The following is a 21,699-nucleotide window of genomic DNA, read 5'->3' on the forward strand; positions in this document are numbered from 1 at the left end:
TTCTAACCAACTGAATTACCTGGCCAAGGCAGGACTGTTATGTGTAATTAAATACTCAACTCTCCTCATATCTCCTAACTCACAGTCTCCACAACGTTAGACAACTCTGTCATTTAAAAAATTAAGTTAATCAGCCATTGTAACCCTCAACTCATTTTTTCTTAGAAATTGCCTCCTTCTGGGATTCCCCACTCCAGGAAAACGATGCAGGAATTGTATTCCTATGGAACCAAAGGTTACCTTTATATAATCACTCAAATTTTTTCAAAAACTCTCAAAATGAAAAACATACTTTGACTCCAGTGACACATAATTATTACTCTTGAAGAGGTCTCTGAAGTTTAGGATGTACATGCTTGTAACACTTTGGAATCAGTATTTTGGTAGATTGTAGTTCCTGATCATTAAACACTTACCTACTCGACTACCACGGCGCTGGAGATAACTTTTGCACATTAAGTGCCCTCTGTTGTCCCCTCCCCTAATGACTTGGCTATATTCTCATTACCATTTAGAGTGTTATTTCCGTGTGTGTGTGTGTGTGTGTGTGTGTATGTGTATGTGTAGTATATAGTTACGCAAAGTATACCTTAATTTACTTTTTTTTTTCTTTTTCCTTTTACCTTTATATTTTTTACTGTTAATCCTCAACAGAGAATATTTTTCCATTGATTTATAGAAAGTGGAAGGAAGAGGGAGAGAGAGAGAGAAACATTGATGTGAGAGAGACACATCGATTGGTTGCCTCCTGCACAGATCCCAACCAGGGCTGGGGAACCTGCTACCAAGGTACACGCCCTTGACTGGAATCGAACCCGGGATCCTCCAGTCTGCAGGCTGACACTATATCCACTAAGCCAAACCAGCTAGAGCAGTGGATGGCAAATTCATTAGCAACAGAGCCAAATATCAACAGTACAACGATTGAAATTTCTTTTGAGAGCCAAATTTTTTAAACTTAAACTTCTTCTAATGCCACTTCTTCAAAATAGACTCGCCCAGGCCGTGGTATTTTGTGGAAGAGCCACACTCAAGGGGCCAAAGAGCCGCATGTGGCTTGCGAGCCACAGTTTGCCGACCACAGAGCTAGGGCATACCTTAAATTTTTTTTTTTTTAATTTTTTTTTACATGTCAATAGCAAACTTCTACTTTTTGGGTGTATTAATTTTGAGAAAAAATGAGACTAACAACTCAAAGTGATTTAATAAAAATAAATGTCTGGATGGAATAATGAACATGACAGAATAAACTTACCTCATGTTTGCCCATGCACCATTTCTGAGTTAGGAAAGTACAAGGGGGACACTTCTCTTCACTGTGACAAGAATGATATACTATAGAAAGAGAAAGGTAAAATTAGAAATAGTGTTTAAATAAAGCCACATAAATTATTATACATGTTGTAATGGCGTAGACAGGGGACTTTTACACTTGGAGTATTTAGCACAGCCCCATGGTCTGTCCATTCTACTTATTCTTTTGGCTCTACCTTACACAGCAGCTGCTCACTTCTGCTCAGACATCTTTGTTGCTCATCCACCTACCATGCTTCCGCTGACCCCTTTCAATTTTCTTGCTGCCTATAACAGGCAGTTCATCCAAACTCATTTCCTACAACAAAGCCTTCCCTCGCTGGCCACACCCTGCCCTGAGCTTTCTTACAGCCCCCCATGTCTTGGTTCTTAAGTGGATGGCTTGCTGCCATATTATCTGGCCCATCTTCATGCAATGGTTAGTTGTGTCATCCTCTTTCTCTCAGGAAGCATATAAGAACCTCAAGGTCATGGGATATTTTTTCTTCCTCTAAATCTCCCTCTGTGTCTCACAGAGTGCTAGATATACGACAATCACTCAAAAAAAAGTTAAAAGGAATGCTGAACAAAAGCAAGCTAAAACAAAATTCACAAATGGTTAAGCTCATACTATGGACATTAACCAACAGGCTTTGGACTTCAACTGTAACATCTGCAAATGAGTGAAAAGGAGAAGTGGGTGAGTACTGGCTTGAGCATTTACTTCATGCTGTTGTAAACTAAGCTGGGAGGGCCTTCCTAAGATCCTTAGGGAAGAAACTTTTCACTTCAAAAAGAACTTACTGGTAGATGGAAGGATAAATAGTGATGGAAAAATAAAATACAGAATTTAGTTAATTCCGTTTTATTCTATTAACTTAAAAATTGAGAGCTAGTTGTCTAATTGTCAGTATAAATCAGATGGCCAGAGTTACTGTAAGTATTACATCTGATGATCCGAGTAATTTCAGGTTTGCCTCTGGGACTTGGTTAAATGAAATGATGGACCTGATATGGTCCTAGAGCAGTGGTTCTCAACCTTCCTAATGCTGAGACCCTTTAATACAGTTCCCCAACCATAAAATTATTTTCATTGCTACTTCATAACTGTAATTTTGCTACTGTTATGAATCGTAATGTAGATATCTGTGTTTTCCGACAGTCTTAGGCGACCCCTGTGAAAGGGGTCGCAACCCACAGGTTGAGAACCGCCACTAACAAGACTAAATAGATATGAAAAAATTGGGAGTGATAAGTAGCTGCAGCAGACTATTAGAGAAAAACTGGAAACAGTTTAAATGCCCAGCAACATAAGTTACAGTCCATCTATGCAACAGTACAATCCACAGCCATTGACAAATCTATTTGTAAGAAATATTCATTGATAAGGAGAAAGGCTAAAATTACAATAAGAGGGGAAATGCTAGTTAAAATGAGTTAAGTTCAACCCTAGTCAGTTAGAGTATCAGCCTGTGGACTGGGAGTTTTGGGTCTGATTCCCTGTCAAGGACACAGTATGTACGTCAGTTGCAGATTCAATCCCAGCCCTGGTTGGGACATGTGGAAAATAACCAGAGTCTCTTTCTCTCTCCCCTTCCCTCCCCTCCTCCTTCCCTTTCACTCTCTCTCTAAAGATCAATGGGAGCCGAGACCGGTTTGGCTCAATGGCTTGGGGACTGAAGGGTCCCGGGTTCGATTCCGGTCAAGGGCATGTGCCTCGGTTGCGGGCATATCCCCAGTGGGGGGTGTGCAAGAGGCAGCTGATCGATGACTCTCTCTCATCGATATTTCTAACTCTCTATCTCTCTCCCTTCCTCTCTGTACAAAATCAATAAAAATATATTAAAAAAATAAATAAATAAAAATCAATGGGAAAAAATATCCTTGGTGAGTTAAAAAAAAAAAAAAGAAAGAAAAAGAAAAAAGAAAAAAAAAGAGAGAAAAAGAGAGAGTTCAGAAGAATCCCACCTTTATTTTAGGGGAAAAAACCAAATATATATTTTGCCCATAAAAAAAGATTCCCAAAAATACACACTAAGTTTAATTCCTAAAAGAAGACATAAATGATATTTCAATCCTTTGACTTTATCTCTTTTTTCTTTCTATTTATATATTAGACATACATTGCTTCTATAACAACAAAACTCAAGTCACTTTTAATTTTGTAAAAAAATGCTCAACTTTAAAATATGCACCAAAAGTGGAGGCCAAGAGGAAAGAAAAAAAAAATGTCCTGAAAGACAAGACCAGTGAGGGCTTCTCTTGGCCTTTCAGGTGTGTTTGACATCAACAGAGCAAAGCAGAGGAGGGCACTATGATTCCAACTGTGGCTCCAATATCAGACCCATCTTCACAGACGCAGCCTCTGAGCAACTGTGGGGGTGAGGGGTGCCATCACAGACAGCATGCTCTCAGAACAGTGAAGACCATCACGCAACATTCTAAATGACATGGTGAGAGAAGGCTGTAGGTGTGGAGGCAAGGGGATGGGACCCACCTGGATGGTCACAATCATGGATTCTGGCACAGGTTTGGGTACACTCAGGGGGCCTGGTACCACAGGGAACTGGAGGGTAGATCACTGATGCACCACAGTGGCAGGATAATTCATCAAAACCTGGTGAAGCAGCGGGTGAAACAAAATAACCCTTCATGAGTTTGGGATGAGCACACACATATTTTACACATACACACACACACACACACACTTTTTTTTCTTTTCTGAGGGGCTTATATTTCTAGAGAATAGGCTGCTTTTTTTTTTTTTTTAATCCTCACCCAAAAATATTTTTTCCATTGATTTTTAAAGACAGTGGAAGGGAGAGGGAGAGAGAGAGAAGCAATAATGCAAGAGAGACACATTTATTGGTTGCCTCCCTCATGCCCCAAACCAGGGCCGGGAGCCTGCAACTGAGGTACATGCCCTTGACGGAATCGAACCTGGGACCCTTCAGTCCATAGGCCGATGCTCTATCCACTGAGCAAAACTGGCTAGGGCTAGGCTACTTTTTATTTTTTAAGTTTTTATTTTGTAAAAAGTGTGGAGCAGACAGATATAACGTGTTTTGTTTTTATCTACAATGAACTCTAAGACCATAGACGGTTTTTTATGTATTTTATAAATAACAGATCTATAGGCCATCTCTTTTTGGGAGAACATGAGACTTCCACTAAAGGTACAACTCTTTTGGTTAGGAAAATGATAGAGATTGAGAGCCACAGTAACCAACATACAAAAATATACATCTAACCTAATAACAGAGTATATGCAATTAACCACCACTCTGCTACACAAACCACGCCCACCAGCCAATCAGAATGGATATGCAAATTAAAACAACAAAGATGGCAGTTAATGTGCATACATGGAGGGAGGGAGGAGTGAAGACTGAAGACAGCATAGAAGGAAGAGGGAGGGAAAGTGGAAAGCAAGGTGGCTGCGGCCGCTGGAGGGAAAGCACTGGCAGTGCATGCGGGACGAGGTGTGCAATGGTGGCGGTGGAGGCAGCAGCAGCAGGCACAGCAGGTCAGGCATGCAGGGCGAGGCGTGCCCGCCCTGCCCCAGCAGGAGAGGTGGGGGGTGGGAGAGGTGGCAGTGGCGGGAAGGAAGCCCGCCGGAAGTCTTGCAGGAATATTCCTGCAACAGGTCCCTAGTTTGAATATAAACCTCAGAGAGCCACTGAAGCAATTAAAAAAATTCTCATAATATCATCAGCATCTATGGTGCTTGACATATAAAGTTGAAAGGAAGCACAGAGCTACATTGTGAGTTTATTAGGCACAGTTCATAAACCAAGTAAAAATGAGAGTTCACATGGGACAGCTCTAAGCAGCCCACTTAACCCATAGATCCAAGGGGAACCAGTTCTCCCACTCTGGGTCTTGATAGAGGCCAGGCCCTTGGCTATGGTTCTCAACTAGGGCACTGGATTATGATCTCAACTAGGGACCTCTCGGATCCCCCGCCCACTGCTCTTGTATAGTCAACACTCTCTAGCAAGCTCTGCAAAGATTAGATGATGTGGTAGAAAGAGCCCTGTAAAAACAGTCAGGAGACTTAGGCACCTAGTCCTACACCTATTATTTATTTGCTCAGGGACTGCAGGCAAGTCCCTCTAAGCTTTTTTTTTTTTTGTCAAATGAGGATATCAAACTATTATCTATCCACTCAAACAGATTATTGTAAGGATGAGCTGATATGTGAAATACCTCGGTAAAGGGGCCATGTATGTTTTTCTGTAGAACTCCATGTGTGTGATCTGTAACAAAGCACTGACTCAATTCCTTTTTGAAATGAGACAAGCCTAGCATTCTAAAGAAGACATATTATGGGAAATCTGACTGAGGCCAATCTTTTATCTTTATTGATTTCAGAGAGGAAGGGAGAGGGACTGAGAGAGAGAAACATCAGTAAGAGAGAATTATTGATCAGCTGCCTCCTGCACATTCCCCTACCGGGGACTAAGCCTGCAAACCTGGCATGTGCCCTGACTGGGAATTGAACCAGTGACCTCTTGGTTCCTGGATCAACGCTCAACCACTGAGGCATACCAGGCTAGACTTAGGCCAATCTTTTAACGCAGCAGTTCTAAAAGTGCTCTGTTGATATCTAGGGATCCCTGAGAGCCTTTCAATAAGTCCACGAGGTCAAAATTATTTTCATAATAATACTAAGACATTATTTACTTTTTCTACTATATTGGTGCAAAAACAAAAAAAAAACCTGCCAGGGCCTTAATGCAAATCAAGGCAGTAGGATCAAACTGTAATCATTGTATTTTTCACTGCCAAGTACTTAAGAGTAAATATAAAAATGTTAGTTTCACTTAAGGAAAGTCTTTGATGAAGCAGCAAAAAACCCAAAAAACAAAAAACCACCCTTGAATCTTGAATTTGTATCTTTTTAATATTCTGTGGAATAAAATGGAGAATCTGCATATAATGCGCTTTTGCAGCACACGAACAACTCTGCTGTGCTCTGGCCAGGTGCTCGGTTGGTTGGAGCATCGTTCCACATACCAAAAGGTTGCTGGTTGATTCCCATTCGGGGTCAAATACCTACATGGTAGGTTCAATCCCTGGTTGGGGAAGTACAGGAAGGTCAAAATCGATAGTTCTCTCTCACATCAATATGTGTGTGCGACTCTCTCTCTACCTTCCTCTCTCTAAAATCAATAAAAACATGTCCTTAGGTGAGGATTTAAAACAAACAAAAAATGGGTTGTTTTCTGAAGAATTGCACTTCTCTGAATTGTGAGCTAAATTAACTTTTCATTTGTACAAAATACCATTTTTACTTGAAACAATGATTGACAAACTATGGTTATTCAGACTTGGGTGTGTAGCAGATATTTTATAAAAAACGAACAAAGTGAGCCTGTCACTAAGAAAAATGACTGCTGCCAATGATAAGATTCAAGCTTTAAATAAAAATAGAATATTTGAAAATATGTAATTATCACTATGATAAGCTTGACAACTTTCTAATACTTTTCCTAAGAGTCTTATGGTAATTATAGCAGTAAGTTTTTAATAGTATAACACAAAATCTATCAAACTTCAAAGATATGCATAACCCAGTGACAACTATTTTCCAAATGATCAATGTATGACATTGTAAAATCATGCATGGGTAAAAGATACATTCAAAATATAAGAAAACCCAATGAATTTTAATGTGACCAAGACTAAAAACAAAAATTCTGACTTAAGTACTTTCTGAAATGAAGTTTTGGTGTAATATCAAAAAAGAATACCCACAATTATCTGTAAAAGTTTTAAAATACTCAATTCTTTCTTCAACTAGCTGTGTGAAGCTGGATTTCCCCCCCATATGCCTCAACTATATTACAACAGACTGATATAGAAGCAGATATGAGAATCCGTTATTTTCTATTAATCAAGCATATACTCTTCTAATTTTTTTGAAAATATAGTTTTAAAAAAATTGTTATTTATGTTAACACACAATGGTAACTACAATTAAAAAAAATGAATAAGTCAATATTTTAAAAATCTGTTTTAGCTCCTCATATGATAAAATAATAAACGTGGATAACTATAACTCACATAAAAAGAATTCTTTAGGGTTCTCAGTAATTTTTAAGAATGCAAATAAGTCTTATGGCCAAAAAAGTTTGCAAACTGCTGCTAATAATATAGAGCAGTATTTTCAACCAGTATGCTGCAAAATTTTTTAAAACATGCAATACCTGACTATTTAGACAGGGACATTGACCTCTTTTCCCTTACTGTCAAATAATAAAATGACAAGAGCCAATACAACAATAGTTGTCCAGTGTGAATGTCCTGTCCTAAATCATAAATATATTATATAGGTCAATAATACAGTTGCATCTTATTGGTAACATAGCATAAGGTTGCATCTGATTGGTTAACTGTTGGTATCAGAAATCCTTATACACAAGTATAGACACCTGATTTTTTAAAATGTCACTTTGGAGCAAAAAGCGTAGGTAACTACATTTGTGCGTGTATGTAAATCAATCAAAATTATACCTATATTTTTTGTCAGATCGGCAAAAAATATAATACATTTCTTGGTGTACTGCAGAATTTTAGTAATTAACTTATGTGGGCCATGAAATGAAAAAGATTGAAAATCGTTGATAGAAAGACAAAATGCTAAGGACAGAACCTGGGTCTATAATATTTATTTATTTATTTTAAAAAAATATATTTTTTTTATTTCAGAGAGGAAGGGAGAGGGAGAAAGAGATAAAAACATCAATAATGAGAGAATCATTGATCAGTTGCCTCCTGCAGGCCCCATACTGGGGACTGAGCCCACAACCCACACATGTGCCCTTGACGGAACCCTTCTAGTCTGCAGTCCAGCGCTCTGTCCACTGAGCCAAACCAGCTAGGGCTATAATATTTAAGAAGCAGGTAGTAAGAGAGGTACCCATTAATGAACCATTGCCTATATCCCACGTTTCATACATTTAGGAACAATATAGCATTACAAATAACTTTTTTTTTTCTTGAAGTCTTTTCTACTTTTATTACTTTTTTTGTTTTGTTAATCCTTACTCAAGGATATTTTTCCATTGATTTTCTTTTTAGGGAGAGTGGAAGAGAGAGGGAAAGACAGAGAGAAACATTAATGTGAGAGAAACATATTAATTGGTTGCCTCCTGCACAAGCCCTGACCTTGGCCGGGGCCAGGAAGGAGCTTGCAGCCAAGGTATGTGCCCTTGACCGGAATCGAACCCTTTGGTCTACAGGCTGCCTCTCTACACACTGAGTAAAACTGGCTAGGGCACGGAATAATGTTTTTAAAAAATTTAATATATCTGAAATATTAATAAGACTTATTAGGTTAGTAATTCATACCACTCTAAGCATATAATTCTCTCAGAATACATTATACCTAAATTCCTAGAAAAATTCTTATAATAAAGTATACAGTGTGGACACTCACTGGCTTGCCAGCATGTCTGGCAGTTCCCACGATGACAAGGTTCTTCACATCTATGAAGGCCACAACGGAGTTTCCTCCCACAAATCAAAGGACATTTGTGCTCCTTATCCTAGGAAGAGGATTATATTTGTTTACAAAATTATCTCTATTTTGTTTATCATAAACAAGATTAATAATAATAATCCTATATAATAAGAGAGGACTATGCTAATCATCCGTTACACATTGAGACATAACAACCAACCAAGTAACAACCAGATCATGAATCTGCAGGAGGGTGGAGCAGCAAACTACAATCAGGCAGCACAAAGCTACAGCAGGGGGCAGGGCAGCAAGCTATGAAGGGGGAGAAGGGGAGAGCTAGAGGAAGGCGGGCAGAGGGTGGAGAACTACAGGAGGGTGGCAGAGAGCTACTGGCGCACAGATTGGTCACAGGGCTACTAGTCTATATGTATATAAAAGCCTAAGCGACCATCGCTATGACACACACTGACCACCAGGGGGAAGATGCTCAATGCAGGAGCTGTCCCCTGGTGGTCAGTGCGTTCCTGTTGTCCCCCCCATCTTCCCAGGCCCCAATTGGGACTGGGTGAGACGGGCCCTTGATCAGTAGCCAGGCCAACGGACTCCACCCATGCACAAATTTGAGCACTAGGCCTCTAGTAGTAATAATAGAAGCTCTCCATCTTTATGGATGAAATGATGTCTGAGTTTAGCTTCAAAACACTCAAGGGATGTGGAGTTAGTAGAGATTTGTTTGAAACAAGATTAATCATAAGCTGATAGTCACTAAAGTTGGATATTGGATATATATAGGAGTAATATATCTTTCTGCTTTTGTAAAATTTTCAGTAACAATAAGTCTTTAAGCCTTTAAACACTAGCTTATAAATAAGTCTTGATATACTGTACAAATTCATTATTCTTCACCATGTCAATAAAATTTAAAACAACAATTATGTATTTTATATATATACACACATACACATATATGTGTAAGTGTGTACATGTGTATTACCTTGCTATTGGAATTGTGCTATTTGACTGCCAGGAAGTGCTTTCTTTATTTAGTTCCACAGAAGTGAATATTACAGATAACTAAAACTTGCTCTTTCAACACATTTTTCCTTCTAACTTGACCCAAGGAATATATGAAACTTGCAAGCCCAAATTACTAAGCACAGGCCAGTCTATGTGCTGGGATAACACACAACCTCTCGTGGAGAACTGCTCATCTAGCAGTCTGGAGCTCAGGGGCCTGAGGCCTCTGTCTTTCGTATTTTTCTTTCTCCATGTTGCCACTGACTGACATTTTAACCCGACTGAGGGAGCTTCACTGGGCAGCTCTCTGACTCCTGCTCAGGGGGTCCCGTCCAGTGACTTCTAAATCTGGGCTGCATTCCAGATGGGTGATGCTTCCAGAAGCCCAGCTCCTTAAAGAATGTAATCTGATCGTGACTAATGATAGGTCCACTTACCACACAGCATATCTCATTACATTTGTGCCGTCCACACAACCTTTTCTTGTTACACCTCTTGTCGCACATAAATGTAGCATCTGCCGTGGACAATTAAAAAGAAAAACAAAGCAAAGGCTATAACAAATATCTGAGTGACTGCGGAATGCAAATGTAATAATGAAAATAAGCACCGGCCAGTGTGGCTCAGTTGTTTGGAGCATCATTCCATGCTCCAAAGGGTTGTGGGTTCAATTCCCAGTCAGGGAACATACCCAGGTTGTGGGTTTGTTCCCTGTTGAGGATGCCTGTTGGAGGCTACCAATCTCTCTCTTCCTTTCTCTCTCTAGAATCAATTAAAGTTTTTAAAATAGTTATGTAAATAAGTGGCAAAAATGTTAATAGTGAAAATGCATATTAAAATAAGATACAATTTTTCACTTGCCAGATTGTAAAAAAATAGAAAAAAGAAAGACCAATATATAGTATGTGTAAAGGTATGGAAAAAAGGCACACATATTTAGTGGTGAGAGTATAAATTTTTGGAGTACAAATGTAACTATTAAAAATTTAAGTAGTGGCCTAGCCAGTTTGACTCAGTGGATAGCCAGGGACTGAGTCAAGATTGAAAGGTCCTGATTTTGATTCCAGTCAAGGGCACATACCTTGATTGCCAGTTTGATCCCTGGCCCTGGTCATGGTGCGTGTGGAAGGCAACCAATCGATGTCTCTCTCTCACATGGCTGTTTCTCTCTCTGTCTCTCCCCCTCCCTTCCATTCTCTCTAAAAGAAAAAAATTTAAGTGGTAATTTCCATTTTAAGAAATTCTTCCTACAGATATACTTTCAAAAAAGGTAGGACACTAAGAGCCCAAGTAATAACAACAAAACCATAAATTAGATTTCATCAGTATTAAAAGCTTTTGTGCATCAAGGAACACTTTTAAGAAAGTGAAAAATCTTCCCATTTGACTACCATATTTTCTCCTAAAAGATTTTAGTGGCTATGCTTATGGGACAGATTAAAATTGTCATGATCTAAAGAGGATTTATTTGTGACCTCCTCTTATATTAAATGACTAAAAAGAAAGAAGAAGAAGAAAGTGATAAAGCAACCCACACCCAAAGGAGAAAATATTTGCAAATCATGTTTCATAAAGACCTAGGATCCAAAATATATAAAGAACTCTTACAACTCAACAACACATTTGAAATAGGTAAAGGACTTGAACAGATTCTATGTTGTGGTTTTGATGCTCATTTCCCTAATGTTGAACTTTTTTCATGTACTTGGCCATTTGTGTATCTTTGGAAAAGAATCTGTTCAAGTCCTTTTTCAATACATAATCCTATGGAACATTCCCTTTACCCCAGAAAGTTCCCTCATGCCCCTTTCCAGTCATACCTTCACTTTTGAGACTGGTACATGGAAGCTCCTATGGAAAAAGAAAAAGTAACTACTTTAAGAATAAATGAAACAAAACAACTATTGTATAATGCTAAATGTAACATGTTTATCCCAAATGTGCTGTACTCCTCTGGCAATTTATTCACCAACTTCACTATCTCCAGCAAGATTAGCCCAGTTCCTATATTAATATGCTTTACTTACAACAAGGCCCCAGGTTTACTAATTTTTCATGCACATATAATTGTAACAATCTTTGTGGTCTGGCCTCCAAATGCATAGCAGATTAGGTACTGTATTAAAAATCTAAATGGAAAGGACTGCTAAAGGTAAGCAAAGCAAAGCAAAGAGAAATAACTGCCTATTAAGGGTACATACAGACAAAAAAATAAAAAATTGAAAATATGTAACAACCTGGTGTCATTTAATGCAGGAGCAAACAACTCTACACACTTAAGAACATTACTGACAACCCAGCTGGACTGTAGCAAAGTGGCATTCAAAGTTTTATTACTGTGGTTTGCATTGTGTGAATAGCCCTAAAGATGTATCACATGTAATTTTGTGGAAGCATGATCCTGAATAGCATGAGGCTGGTACGGGGGGAAAAAGTCAGTCATTTGGGGTAGAGTGAAGCTGGCTGGCTGTCCGACAACTACATCTGTATTTGGCTTTGATGACATTTACAGGTTGCATTGCACTCAGAAATAAGCAAAATGATAAAAACATTAGTTCTTAGTGAAAATGACCCTGAAAATAAAAAAGGGCAGCCACTAGAGTTGATAATAGAAGAGGTCAAAGAAATTGAATCTTTTGGCCAGAAGATGTTTTAGATAAATTGACGAGTTGGCTAGGTTTAATGATACCAAAAAAATTCCCTACATGCTCTCTAGAGATATAAAGCAAAGGTGACTCATGAAACTGCCTGAGTTTTCCAGTTAAGGCTAATCCTGGACTGTACAGAGGAAATGACATGCTGGAGTGGTATCTATCTAGGGAAAGGCAGAGCTCCCATAAATCTCTATAATAAATATGAATTACTAATAAAAACTTAAATACAGTATTCTTTGTAAAGAGGCAGTAATATATGCCATATATTTCTCAAAGACTCCCACCAAAGTGATTAAAACAACCTTTGAAGCTTTAATAAATGTTTTATTTATCTAGAAAACTTACTTCCATGAAAAAGGTCATTCCATTACAAAAGACATTTCATGAAAAATCTACATTCATGAAAAATCTGGCTGGACAATGAGGTGATGATTATCAGTATTTTGAAGAATTTTTTTTCTTCTTTGTCAAAGGGTTGAACAGAATTCATATATTGAAGGAACTTGTGAACTTGTATAGCAATTTTACAATAAGACTTTTATTTGCAAATATTTACACATAGCTTTTTAAGAATACTCTTACTGCCATGGGGTCCACTATTAGAGGAAGTGAGGATATAGAGTGAATGAGAAGCAAAAAAGGTGAGTGAAAAAAGGATTACTAGGAAGAAAGAAGCAAATCGACAGTAACCATTTTGAGCTCATGTGAACCAATGTTGCTTGTGATTCTTCGTCACAAAGAGCACCTCTGGACATTCCGAAATTTGTGATTACTAAATCACAGCATCTGTCTTCCAGTTGTATTCACAAAGCATAAAGTGGCCTTGCACATGACATTCAAAACTCCTTTCTGCCCCTTGCATTCTGTGGTTTCTTTCAGGAAAAGCACACACACAAAAACCCATAGTGCTCACATAACTTTTGCATATAAACTGTGGTTTTACATTTTTTATTTTATTCTGAAGCTTAACTATTAATGCACCTCCCAATTATGGATTATACCCTCAGAATCACTTGTAAGTCAGCTGATACCCAGACTTTGGGCTGTATTTAAGAAATAGAACCAACCGCTCAGAATTCTGTCTGCACCCCAGCCTGTGCTCTGCTGGGACAGGGCCGGCACGCATTGAAATTAGCAGTAGGCCAGAGGGCAGGATAGTTCAACATTCAGTTTGTTCCTCTAGTTGATTACCCAAAGACTTCCACAGGAAGGCTCTCTGCCTCTTCTGGTGCAGACAGAGGAATGGGCACTAAGGCCACATTTCAAAATGGTAAGACACCCTTTTTATAACACAAAGTCCAATTCAAACTGCCCAGCGTAGAAAGTAGACACACTGACTAAACTTGTCAACTTATAAAAGAGTTGTATAGTGAGAACTGTTACCTTAAGGGAGGTCTGACTTTCGTCATTGGCTTCTGAGAGGTAATATTGAAGCCCTTGCAATATCACGTCTGATAGGAGTGCCACTGTTTGTCTGGGGCCTTGGGTCACAAGTAACTTGGGTTCTAGTCTAATAATACGACTGAGGGTCAGGATGGCCACACTGGACAGTCTTAGGGTGGGAGATGACCGCACCAGAGACACCGATGTGATTTAGGGTGGGGGCTTTGGGCCACACTTTATCAGTAGACCTCTGGAAGGACTGCAGACTGAGGTCAGCTACAATGGCAGTCAATCATGCTTACACAATGGAGCTTCAGTAAAAACTAGGGGAGCTTCCCTGATTGGCAATACTCTACTGTACACACTGATAATGAAAAAGTAACAACGTTCCAACTCCATGGGGAGGGGACAAGTGGAAGCTTCACATTTGGTACTTTCTCCGACTCTGCCCTACATGCCTCCTCCTTTGGATGATGGTAATGTATCCTTTCCCTGAAATATACTGTAACAATGACTATAACAGCTTCCACTGAATTCTGAGAGACCTTCTAGTGAATTATCAAACCTTGAGGGGGGTCACATGGACCGTTCTAATTCAGCAGTTGTCTAAACTCTTGCAGTGGGTGTCAGAAGTGAGGGCAATCTTGTGGACTATGTCCCCTTCCCCTCTAACTTCTTAGTTAATCCGTTGCAACAGTGCTATTGTTGTTATCTCCCAACATCTAGCATTATCACATTTGATTTGCTGAGCTATACTTTCCTTATCCCCTTGACTGGCCTTTGAGCTTTTACTGCCAATCCCTTCTCTATCCTAGATATCTATCCCACAACCATAAGGTGTCAGTATACACTGGCTAGACTAAATGGATCATATGTAGTAGGACAAGAGTAAAAAGGAGATTATTTTGATTGACCCCCTCTTCCATAATCACCAATTTAAAAGGCATTGGTGACAAAAACTTAAGCATTTTTTAGGATTTACCTTTGTTCTGAAAGAGCATCTGCAGGAAATAACTGATGTGCGAGAGCATGGTCCACAGTCTCCTTCATGGCAGAGCTTTTCACAGGTATGAATGAAATCTTTAATAAAAATGTAAAGAGCTAAGAATGAAAATTGCAACTACTCAATGCAGATTCCCAAATTCATTGGCCACATTGGTCTTCTACCTCTGTTCCCCACAACTCCAGAATCAGAGTTGAGGGAAGAAGGATATCATCAATGCTTTCCCCCTCTATTTTCCCTTTATCCAGGAGGTTGAGCCTTTTCCAGCAAGGACAGAGTCCAGCAGTAGTCACTGGAATATGCTTTGGATTGTATGGTGCTTTGCCTAAGTAAAAGAAGAGATCTGTTTTGCCCCATGTAGCTCAGTTGGTTGAGCATTGTCCCATGTACTGAGAGGTCTTTGGTTTGATTCCCAGTCAGGCATATGCCTGAGCTGTGGGTTCGATCCCCAGCAGGGGGAGTGCAGGGAGGTAGCTGATCAATGTTTTTCTCTCATCAATGTCTTTCTCTCATTTCTCCTAAGAATCAATAAAAACATTTTTAAAAAGAAAGAACAAATCTATCTCTCATCATTGATCATTGATGTTTCTTTCTCTCTCCTCCTTCCTCTCTGAGATCAATAGAAATATATATATATATATATTTTTTTTTTTAAAAGAAGAGGAAGAAAAAGGTAAAGATAATAATTATGAACAACAAAGTGACAACAAATACATATCTACCAACAAGTGAATCTAAAAATCAAGTCAATAAAAAATCTGATGAACAGAATAAACTGAGAATAATAGAATCAGGGGCATAGAAAGGGAGTGGACTGACAATTCTCAGGGGGAAGGTAGTGTGAGGGGTGTGGGAAGAAATTGGTCAAAAATCTTAGACCTATGGATGAGGACAGTGGCAGGGGATAAGGGCATGGGGTGGTGAGTTGGAATCGGATGGAGGGGAGCTATGGGGGGAAAAAAGATGAACATCTGTAATAATCTGAACAATAAAGATTTAGTTTTTTAAAAATGATGAGTCTGGGTTGATAATGGGAAATAAACTTTCTTTGGTTACCTCTGTTTAAAGAAGGTAATTTTTGAAAAATGTCCATCTAAAATTATGCTCAGAAGGTATTATCCTCAGCTAAATGGAAAACTTCGCTATAAAGAATGACATTTGAATGGTCCAAATGGCTAACGCTTTAGTGTATTTAGAATTTTAGTTAAGATATGAAAATGCTTTTAAATACTGAACCCTGGATTAGTATATCTGGAGTTCACAGCAGCGTTTGCTGCTAAGAAAAATAAGCCTCGCTCCCTTTCCCCCCTATAGAATAGTATCTTATGACAAGTGACCTGAGTTAGCAGTAAAATACCCAAATCAGAAAGATAAATCACTTGGGCAAATGTGAATTTTCTTAATGATATTTTGAGGAGAAAAAGATATGTGCTCATATAAATTTGATCCTAATATTTAGAAAAACCTCTGATATTATAATTAGAATTTAAAATGATTTTGCTTAAGTAGTCATTGCTGCCAAACATTTACATTCATATGTCTACTAGTTACCTGAGGAACCACAAGACAGAGGCTTGCCGCACACTTTTCCACATGAAGGGACAGGATCCATGCATGTTTTCCGACCACTACTTCCAAGTTCTAGCAATTGGCTGAGAGGAGTTTGCCCACAAGGGCAATAGCGTACCAGATGGGGGAGCCGTGGGCATGGCTGGCAGGGCTGAGGGTGGCACACTTGCGAACACATGTGGTTCCCACATTTCAAATCCCTGTTAAAAAACAACAGACTATTAAACAATTGTTGCATAAAATACAACTTTATTCTAACTGAGAAAAACATAAAAACCTTACTTGCCACATATCTTTAAACAGCCAAAATCACCGAATCCATCAGATTTTCCTATGTCCGTTCCACATAACACATCTCGCGAGGTGTTGCCACAGTAGCATACTTTAGGACACAATTTCAAAAACATGAGATTAGTTACGCGTATGGGTTCTTAAAATATTCCAAATAATCTACAGGAAAACACAAAATACTATTCATTAGCGTTGATCACACCTGAAGCAGAAATGAATGTGGCTTATACAGCAGCTCTAAGTCCCACCTAAGAACTTCATCATAGAAGGAAATAAAAAATCATGTGATACTCTTGTGCGTCTATAGCATATCCTGAAAACAGTATTAAAGTGAAGCAAGTCTCGCCGAGACTGGTTTGGCTCAATGGATAGAGCGTCGGCTTGGGGACTGAAGGGACCCGGGTTTGATTCCAGTCAAGGGCATGTACTTGGTTGCGGGCATATCCCCAGTGGGGGGTGTGCAAGAGGCAGCTGATCGGTGACTCTCTCTCATTGATGTTTCTAGCTTTCTATCTCTCTCCCTTCCTCTCTGTACAAAATCAATAAAATATATTTAAAAAATAAAAAATAAAAAAAATAAAGTGAAGCAAGTCTCTAAATTAAGGAACTAATATCTGGTCCATAAGACCATAATTGAAAACCAAGAATTGCGAGTTGAGTTTGAAGTAATCATGTTCAAGTATTCACACTAAATAAAATTTTTCAATAATTTGAGACTTTTATTTGTTAGATAGGGAACCTAGTCTAACATCTATAGGTTTTCCTGTGGGTTCAAGAAACAATGAATTCCTTTATTTCTTGGGGTCAGCAATGAATGCGTTCGTTATGTTTAAGGAGTTATGTTTCTGATATATTAATAAGTAACGTAGTCTGATAAGAACTGTTATCAGCTTACATAATTTTTCTAAGTGTCACTTTAAGTTTGTAATGAAAATGTATCTCATTAAAATTAGTCTATGCAAGCTCTGGCTGGTTTGGCTCAGTGGATAGAGCGTCAGACTGCAGACTGAAGAATACCAAGTTTGATACCGGTCAAGGGCACATGCCTGGGTTGCAGGCTCAATCCCCAGTAGGGGATGTGCAGGAGGCAGCCGATCAATGGTTCTCATCATTGATAAACACATACTCTCTCTCTATCCTTCCTCTCTGAAATCAATAAAAAAAAATATATAAATAAAATAAAGTCTATTGTCCAAAAAAACTATTTCCAGCCCTGGCCAAGTAGCTCAGTTGGTTGGAACACTGTTCCGATATGCCAAGGTTGCAGGTTCAATCCCCAGTCAAGGCACATACAAGCACCAACCAATGAATGCATAAATAAGTGGAACACATGGAGGATCCAAGATGGCTGCTCGGGTATACACCTAGCCGTAGCAGCTCACAACAATTTCAAGGGAATACAACTAAAATGTAGAGTGGACATTGCCCAGAGCTACAGGTAGTCGACTGACTGAAAACTCTACAATAGGAAGGAGGGAGAAAACCAGAAGGAAAATCAGAGGAGCTGAAAAAAAGCCTAAGGTACGGAGACATGCGGCGCACTCGCACGCACGCGCGCGCGCGCGCGCGGAGAGGTCGCAGCCGGAGAGGAGGAGAGGGCTGGGTGCTGCCTGGCGTTCCCTAGCAGGAAGGAAATAGAACCCCCAGCCTGGGCTGAACCCCCGAACCGGCAGCACTGAGCCCCAAGTTATGGGCCAGACCCTGGGGACCCAGGCTCCGGCAGGGGGAGGCAATCCCTGGGGATGGCGAAAGGCGGGGCCCCCGGAGTCGCGCGCACATGGCGCGCAGAGAACTGAATGTTGACTCTGATGCTGGATTACCCTAGCCGGAAGAAACAAAGCCTCCGGCGGCAGCTCTGAGCCTCAGTCCAGACCGCCCCGAACTCCAGGTCTGGGCCAGTCCCTGGGGACCCAGGCTCGGGCAGGGGGAGACGGAGCTGTGAGGTGGAGCCCTGGGAGCGCGGCGAAAGGCCGAGCCCCCGGAGTCGCGCACACTGTGCGCAGAGGACAGTCTGTTGACTCTGATCCTGGACTCCCCTAGTGGGAGGGAGAAAGAAAGCTCCAGACTGGAGGAACGCGACGAGGAGCAGGAGCCCCTGCCGGACACCGGCCAGCCGGGCGCCAGCAAGGAGCCGGGCGACGGGGCCCCCAGTGGGGGGAGTGCCCCTGAGCCTTCGACTGCTGAGCGCGGGCAACGGAGCCAAGGACGGGGGCTGCTTCCTGGGCGGCGCCGACCCCGGCAACAGGCTGAAGCAGCACAGGAGCCTGCGGAGAACAAAGGGGTGCCACAGGCCAACCTGCTGAGCTCCCAGGACAAGGAGGAAGAAACCAAAGAAGTTCTCAATGTGAAGAAATCAAGTGAGAGCAAATGATAGTAAAATTACTTAAGAAAGAATACAAAGAAGATCTTGAAAAATCAAAGACTAAGTCAGAACTCAACGCACCAGCCAACATTGCAACATAAATGCGTTTTTGTTTTTGTTTTTTAAAAAAAGAAAAAAATAAAGAGAAAAAAGGGACAGAATGTTGGAACAGCGGCGACCAGGCCTAGAGTGGCCAGGCACAAGGCAGTGGCAGCTGGGCCCGGAGCAGCAGTGGCCAGGCCCCAGAGCAGCAGCAGCCAGAACAAGAGCATCAACGGCCAGCACTGGAGCAGCCAGACCTGGGGTAGTGGCAGCCAGGCCTGAGGCAGAGGCGGCCAAGCCCAGGGTGGCCAGTCCAGGAACACCCAGACACGGAGTGGCTGGGCCCGGAGAAGCCGGGCCCAGAGTAGCCGGGTTTGGAGCATCCAGGCCCAGAACAGCAGTAGCCAAGCATGGAGCATCCAGGCTGGGAGCGGCCAGGCTCGGAGCAGCTGGGTCTGGTGTGGCCAGGCCTGGAGCAGCGGCTGCCAGGCTAGGAGCGGCCAGGCCCGGAGCAGCAGCTGCCAGGCTGGGAGCGGCCAGGCCCGGAGCAGCTGGGCCTGGTGTGGCCAGGCCTGGAGCAGCGGCTGCCAGGCTAGGAGCGGCCAGGCCCGGAGCAGCAGCTGCCAGGCTGGGAGCAGCCAGGCCCGGAGCAGCCGGGTCTGGTGTGGCCAGGCCCGGAGCAGCGGCTGCCAGGCTGGGAGCGGCCAGGCCCAGAGCAACAGCTGCCAGGCTGGGAGTGGCCAGGCCCGGAGCAGCCGGGTCTGGTGCGGCCAGGCCCGGAGCAGCGACTGCCAGGCTGGGAGCGGCCAGGCCCGGAGAAGCCGGGTCTTGTGTGGCCAGGCCAGGAGCAGCAGCTGCCAGGCTGGGAGCGGCCAGGCCCGGAGCAGCCGGGTCTGGTGCAGCCAGGCCAGGAGCAGCGGCTGCCAGGCTGGGAGCGGCCAGGCCCGGAGCAGCGGCTGCCAGGCTGGGAGCGGCCAGGCCCGGAGCAGCTGGGCCTGGTGTGGCCAGGCCTGGAGCAGCGGCTGCCAGGCTAGGAGCGGCCAGGCCCGGAGCAGCAGCTGCCAGGCTGGGAGCAGCCAGGCCCGGAGCAGCCGGGTCTGGTGTGGCCAGGCCCGGAGCAGCGGCTGCCAGGCTGGGAGCGGCCAGGCCCAGAGCAACAGCTGCCAGGCTGGGAGCGGCCAGGCCCGGAGCAGCCGGGTCTGGTGCGGCCAGGCCCGGAGCAGCAACTGCCAGGCTGGGAGCGGCCAGGCCCGGAGCAGCCGGGTCTTGTGTGGCCAGGCCAGGAGCAGCAGCTGCCAGGCTGGGAGCGGCCAGGCCCGGAGCAGCCGGGTCTGGTGCAGCCAGGCCAGGAGCAGCGGCTGCCAGGCTGGGAGCGGCCAGGCCCGGAGCAGCAGCTGCCAGGCTGGGAGCGGCCAGGCCCGGAGCAGCCGGGTCTGGTGTGGCCAGGCCCGGAGCAGCGGCTGCCAGGCTGGGAGCGGCCAGGCCCGGAGCAACAGCTGCCAGGCTGGGAGCGGCCAGGCCCGGAGCAGCCGGGTCTGGTGTGGCCAGGCCCGGAGCAGCGGCTGCCAGGCTGGGAGCGGCCAGGCCCGGAGCAGCAGCTGCCAGGCTGGGAGCGGCCAGGCCCAGAGCAGCCGGGTCTGGTGTGGCCAGGCCCGGAGCAGCGGCTGCCAGGCTGGGAGCGGCCAGGCCCAGAGCAACAGCTGCCAGGCTGGGAGCGGCCAGGCCCGGAGCAGCTGGGTCTGGTGTGGCCAGGCCCGGAGCAGCAGCTGCCAGGCTGGGAGCGGCCAGGCCCGGAGCAGCTGGGCCTGGTGTGGCCAGGCCTGGAGCAGCGGCTGCCAGGCTAGGTGCGGCCAGGCCCGGAGCAGCAGCTGCCAGGCTGGGAGCAGCCAGGCCCGGAGCAGCTGGGTCTGGTGCGGCCAGGCCCGGAGCAGCGACTGCCAGGCTGGGAGCGGCCAGGCCCGGAGCAGCCGGGTCTTGTGTGGCCAGGCCAGGAGCAGCAGCTGCCAGGCTGGGAGCGGCCAGGCCCGGAGCAGCTGGGTCTGGTGTGGCCAGGCCCGGAGCAGCGGCTGCCAGGCTGGGAGCGGCCAGGCCCAGAGCAACAGCTGCCAGGCTGGGAGCGGCCAGGCCCGGAGCAGCTGGGTCTGGTGTGGCCAGGCCCGGAGCAGCGGCTGCCAGGCTGGGAGCGGCCAGGCCCGGAGCAGCTGGGCCTGGTGTGGCCAGGCCTGGAGCAGCGGCTGCCAGGCTAGGAGCGGCCAGGCCCGGAGCAGCAGCTGCCAGGCTGGGAGCAGCCAGGCCCGGAGCAGCCGGGTCTGGTGTGGCCAGGCCCGGAGCAGCGGCTGCCAGGCTGGGAGCGGCCAGGCCCGGAGCAGCCGGGTCTTGTGCGGCCAGGCCAGGAGCAGCAGCTGCCAGGCTGGGAGCGGCCAGGCCCAGAGCAACAGCTGCCAGGCTGGGAGCGGCCAGGCCCGGAGCAGCCGGGTCTTGTGCGGCCAGGCCCGGAGCAGCGGCTGCCAGGCTGGGAGCGGCCAGGCCCGGAGCAGCCGGGTCTTGTGCGGCCAGGCCAGGAGCAGCAGCTGCCAGGCTGGGAGCGGCCAGGCCCGGAGCAGCAGCTGCCAGGCTG

The 21,699-nt window shown here is 44.1% G+C and overlaps 1 protein-coding gene across 2 annotated transcripts in view; it reads right to left on the reverse strand.

The window, feature by feature from the left end:
• NFX1 (nuclear transcription factor, X-box binding 1) overlaps positions 1 to 21,699 on the reverse strand; it is a 56,653-nt gene that overhangs the window by 13,124 nt on the left and 21,830 nt on the right. Inside the window, exons 8-15 of one of the 2 annotated variants that reach the window (XM_084897972.1) lie at positions 16,670 to 16,769; positions 16,370 to 16,587; positions 14,798 to 14,895; positions 11,599 to 11,629; positions 10,216 to 10,295; positions 8,738 to 8,846; positions 3,791 to 3,910; positions 1,256 to 1,335 (exon numbers count right to left, since the gene is read on the reverse strand). In XM_084897972.1, the coding sequence (XP_084754098.1) occupies positions 1,256 to 1,335; positions 3,791 to 3,910; positions 8,738 to 8,846; positions 10,216 to 10,295; positions 11,599 to 11,629; positions 14,798 to 14,895; positions 16,370 to 16,587; positions 16,670 to 16,769 (836 nt within the window). The remainder of the gene's footprint in view (positions 1 to 1,255; positions 1,336 to 3,790; positions 3,911 to 8,737; positions 8,847 to 10,215; positions 10,296 to 11,598; positions 11,630 to 14,797; positions 14,896 to 16,369; positions 16,588 to 16,669; positions 16,770 to 21,699) is intronic. The other variant, XM_084897973.1, reaches the window with a different exon arrangement.

This window comes from Pipistrellus hanaki (genome assembly GCF_964339955.1).
Source record: "Pipistrellus hanaki genome assembly, chromosome: 11".
NCBI classification, from domain to species: domain Eukaryota; kingdom Metazoa; phylum Chordata; class Mammalia; order Chiroptera; family Vespertilionidae; genus Pipistrellus; species Pipistrellus hanaki.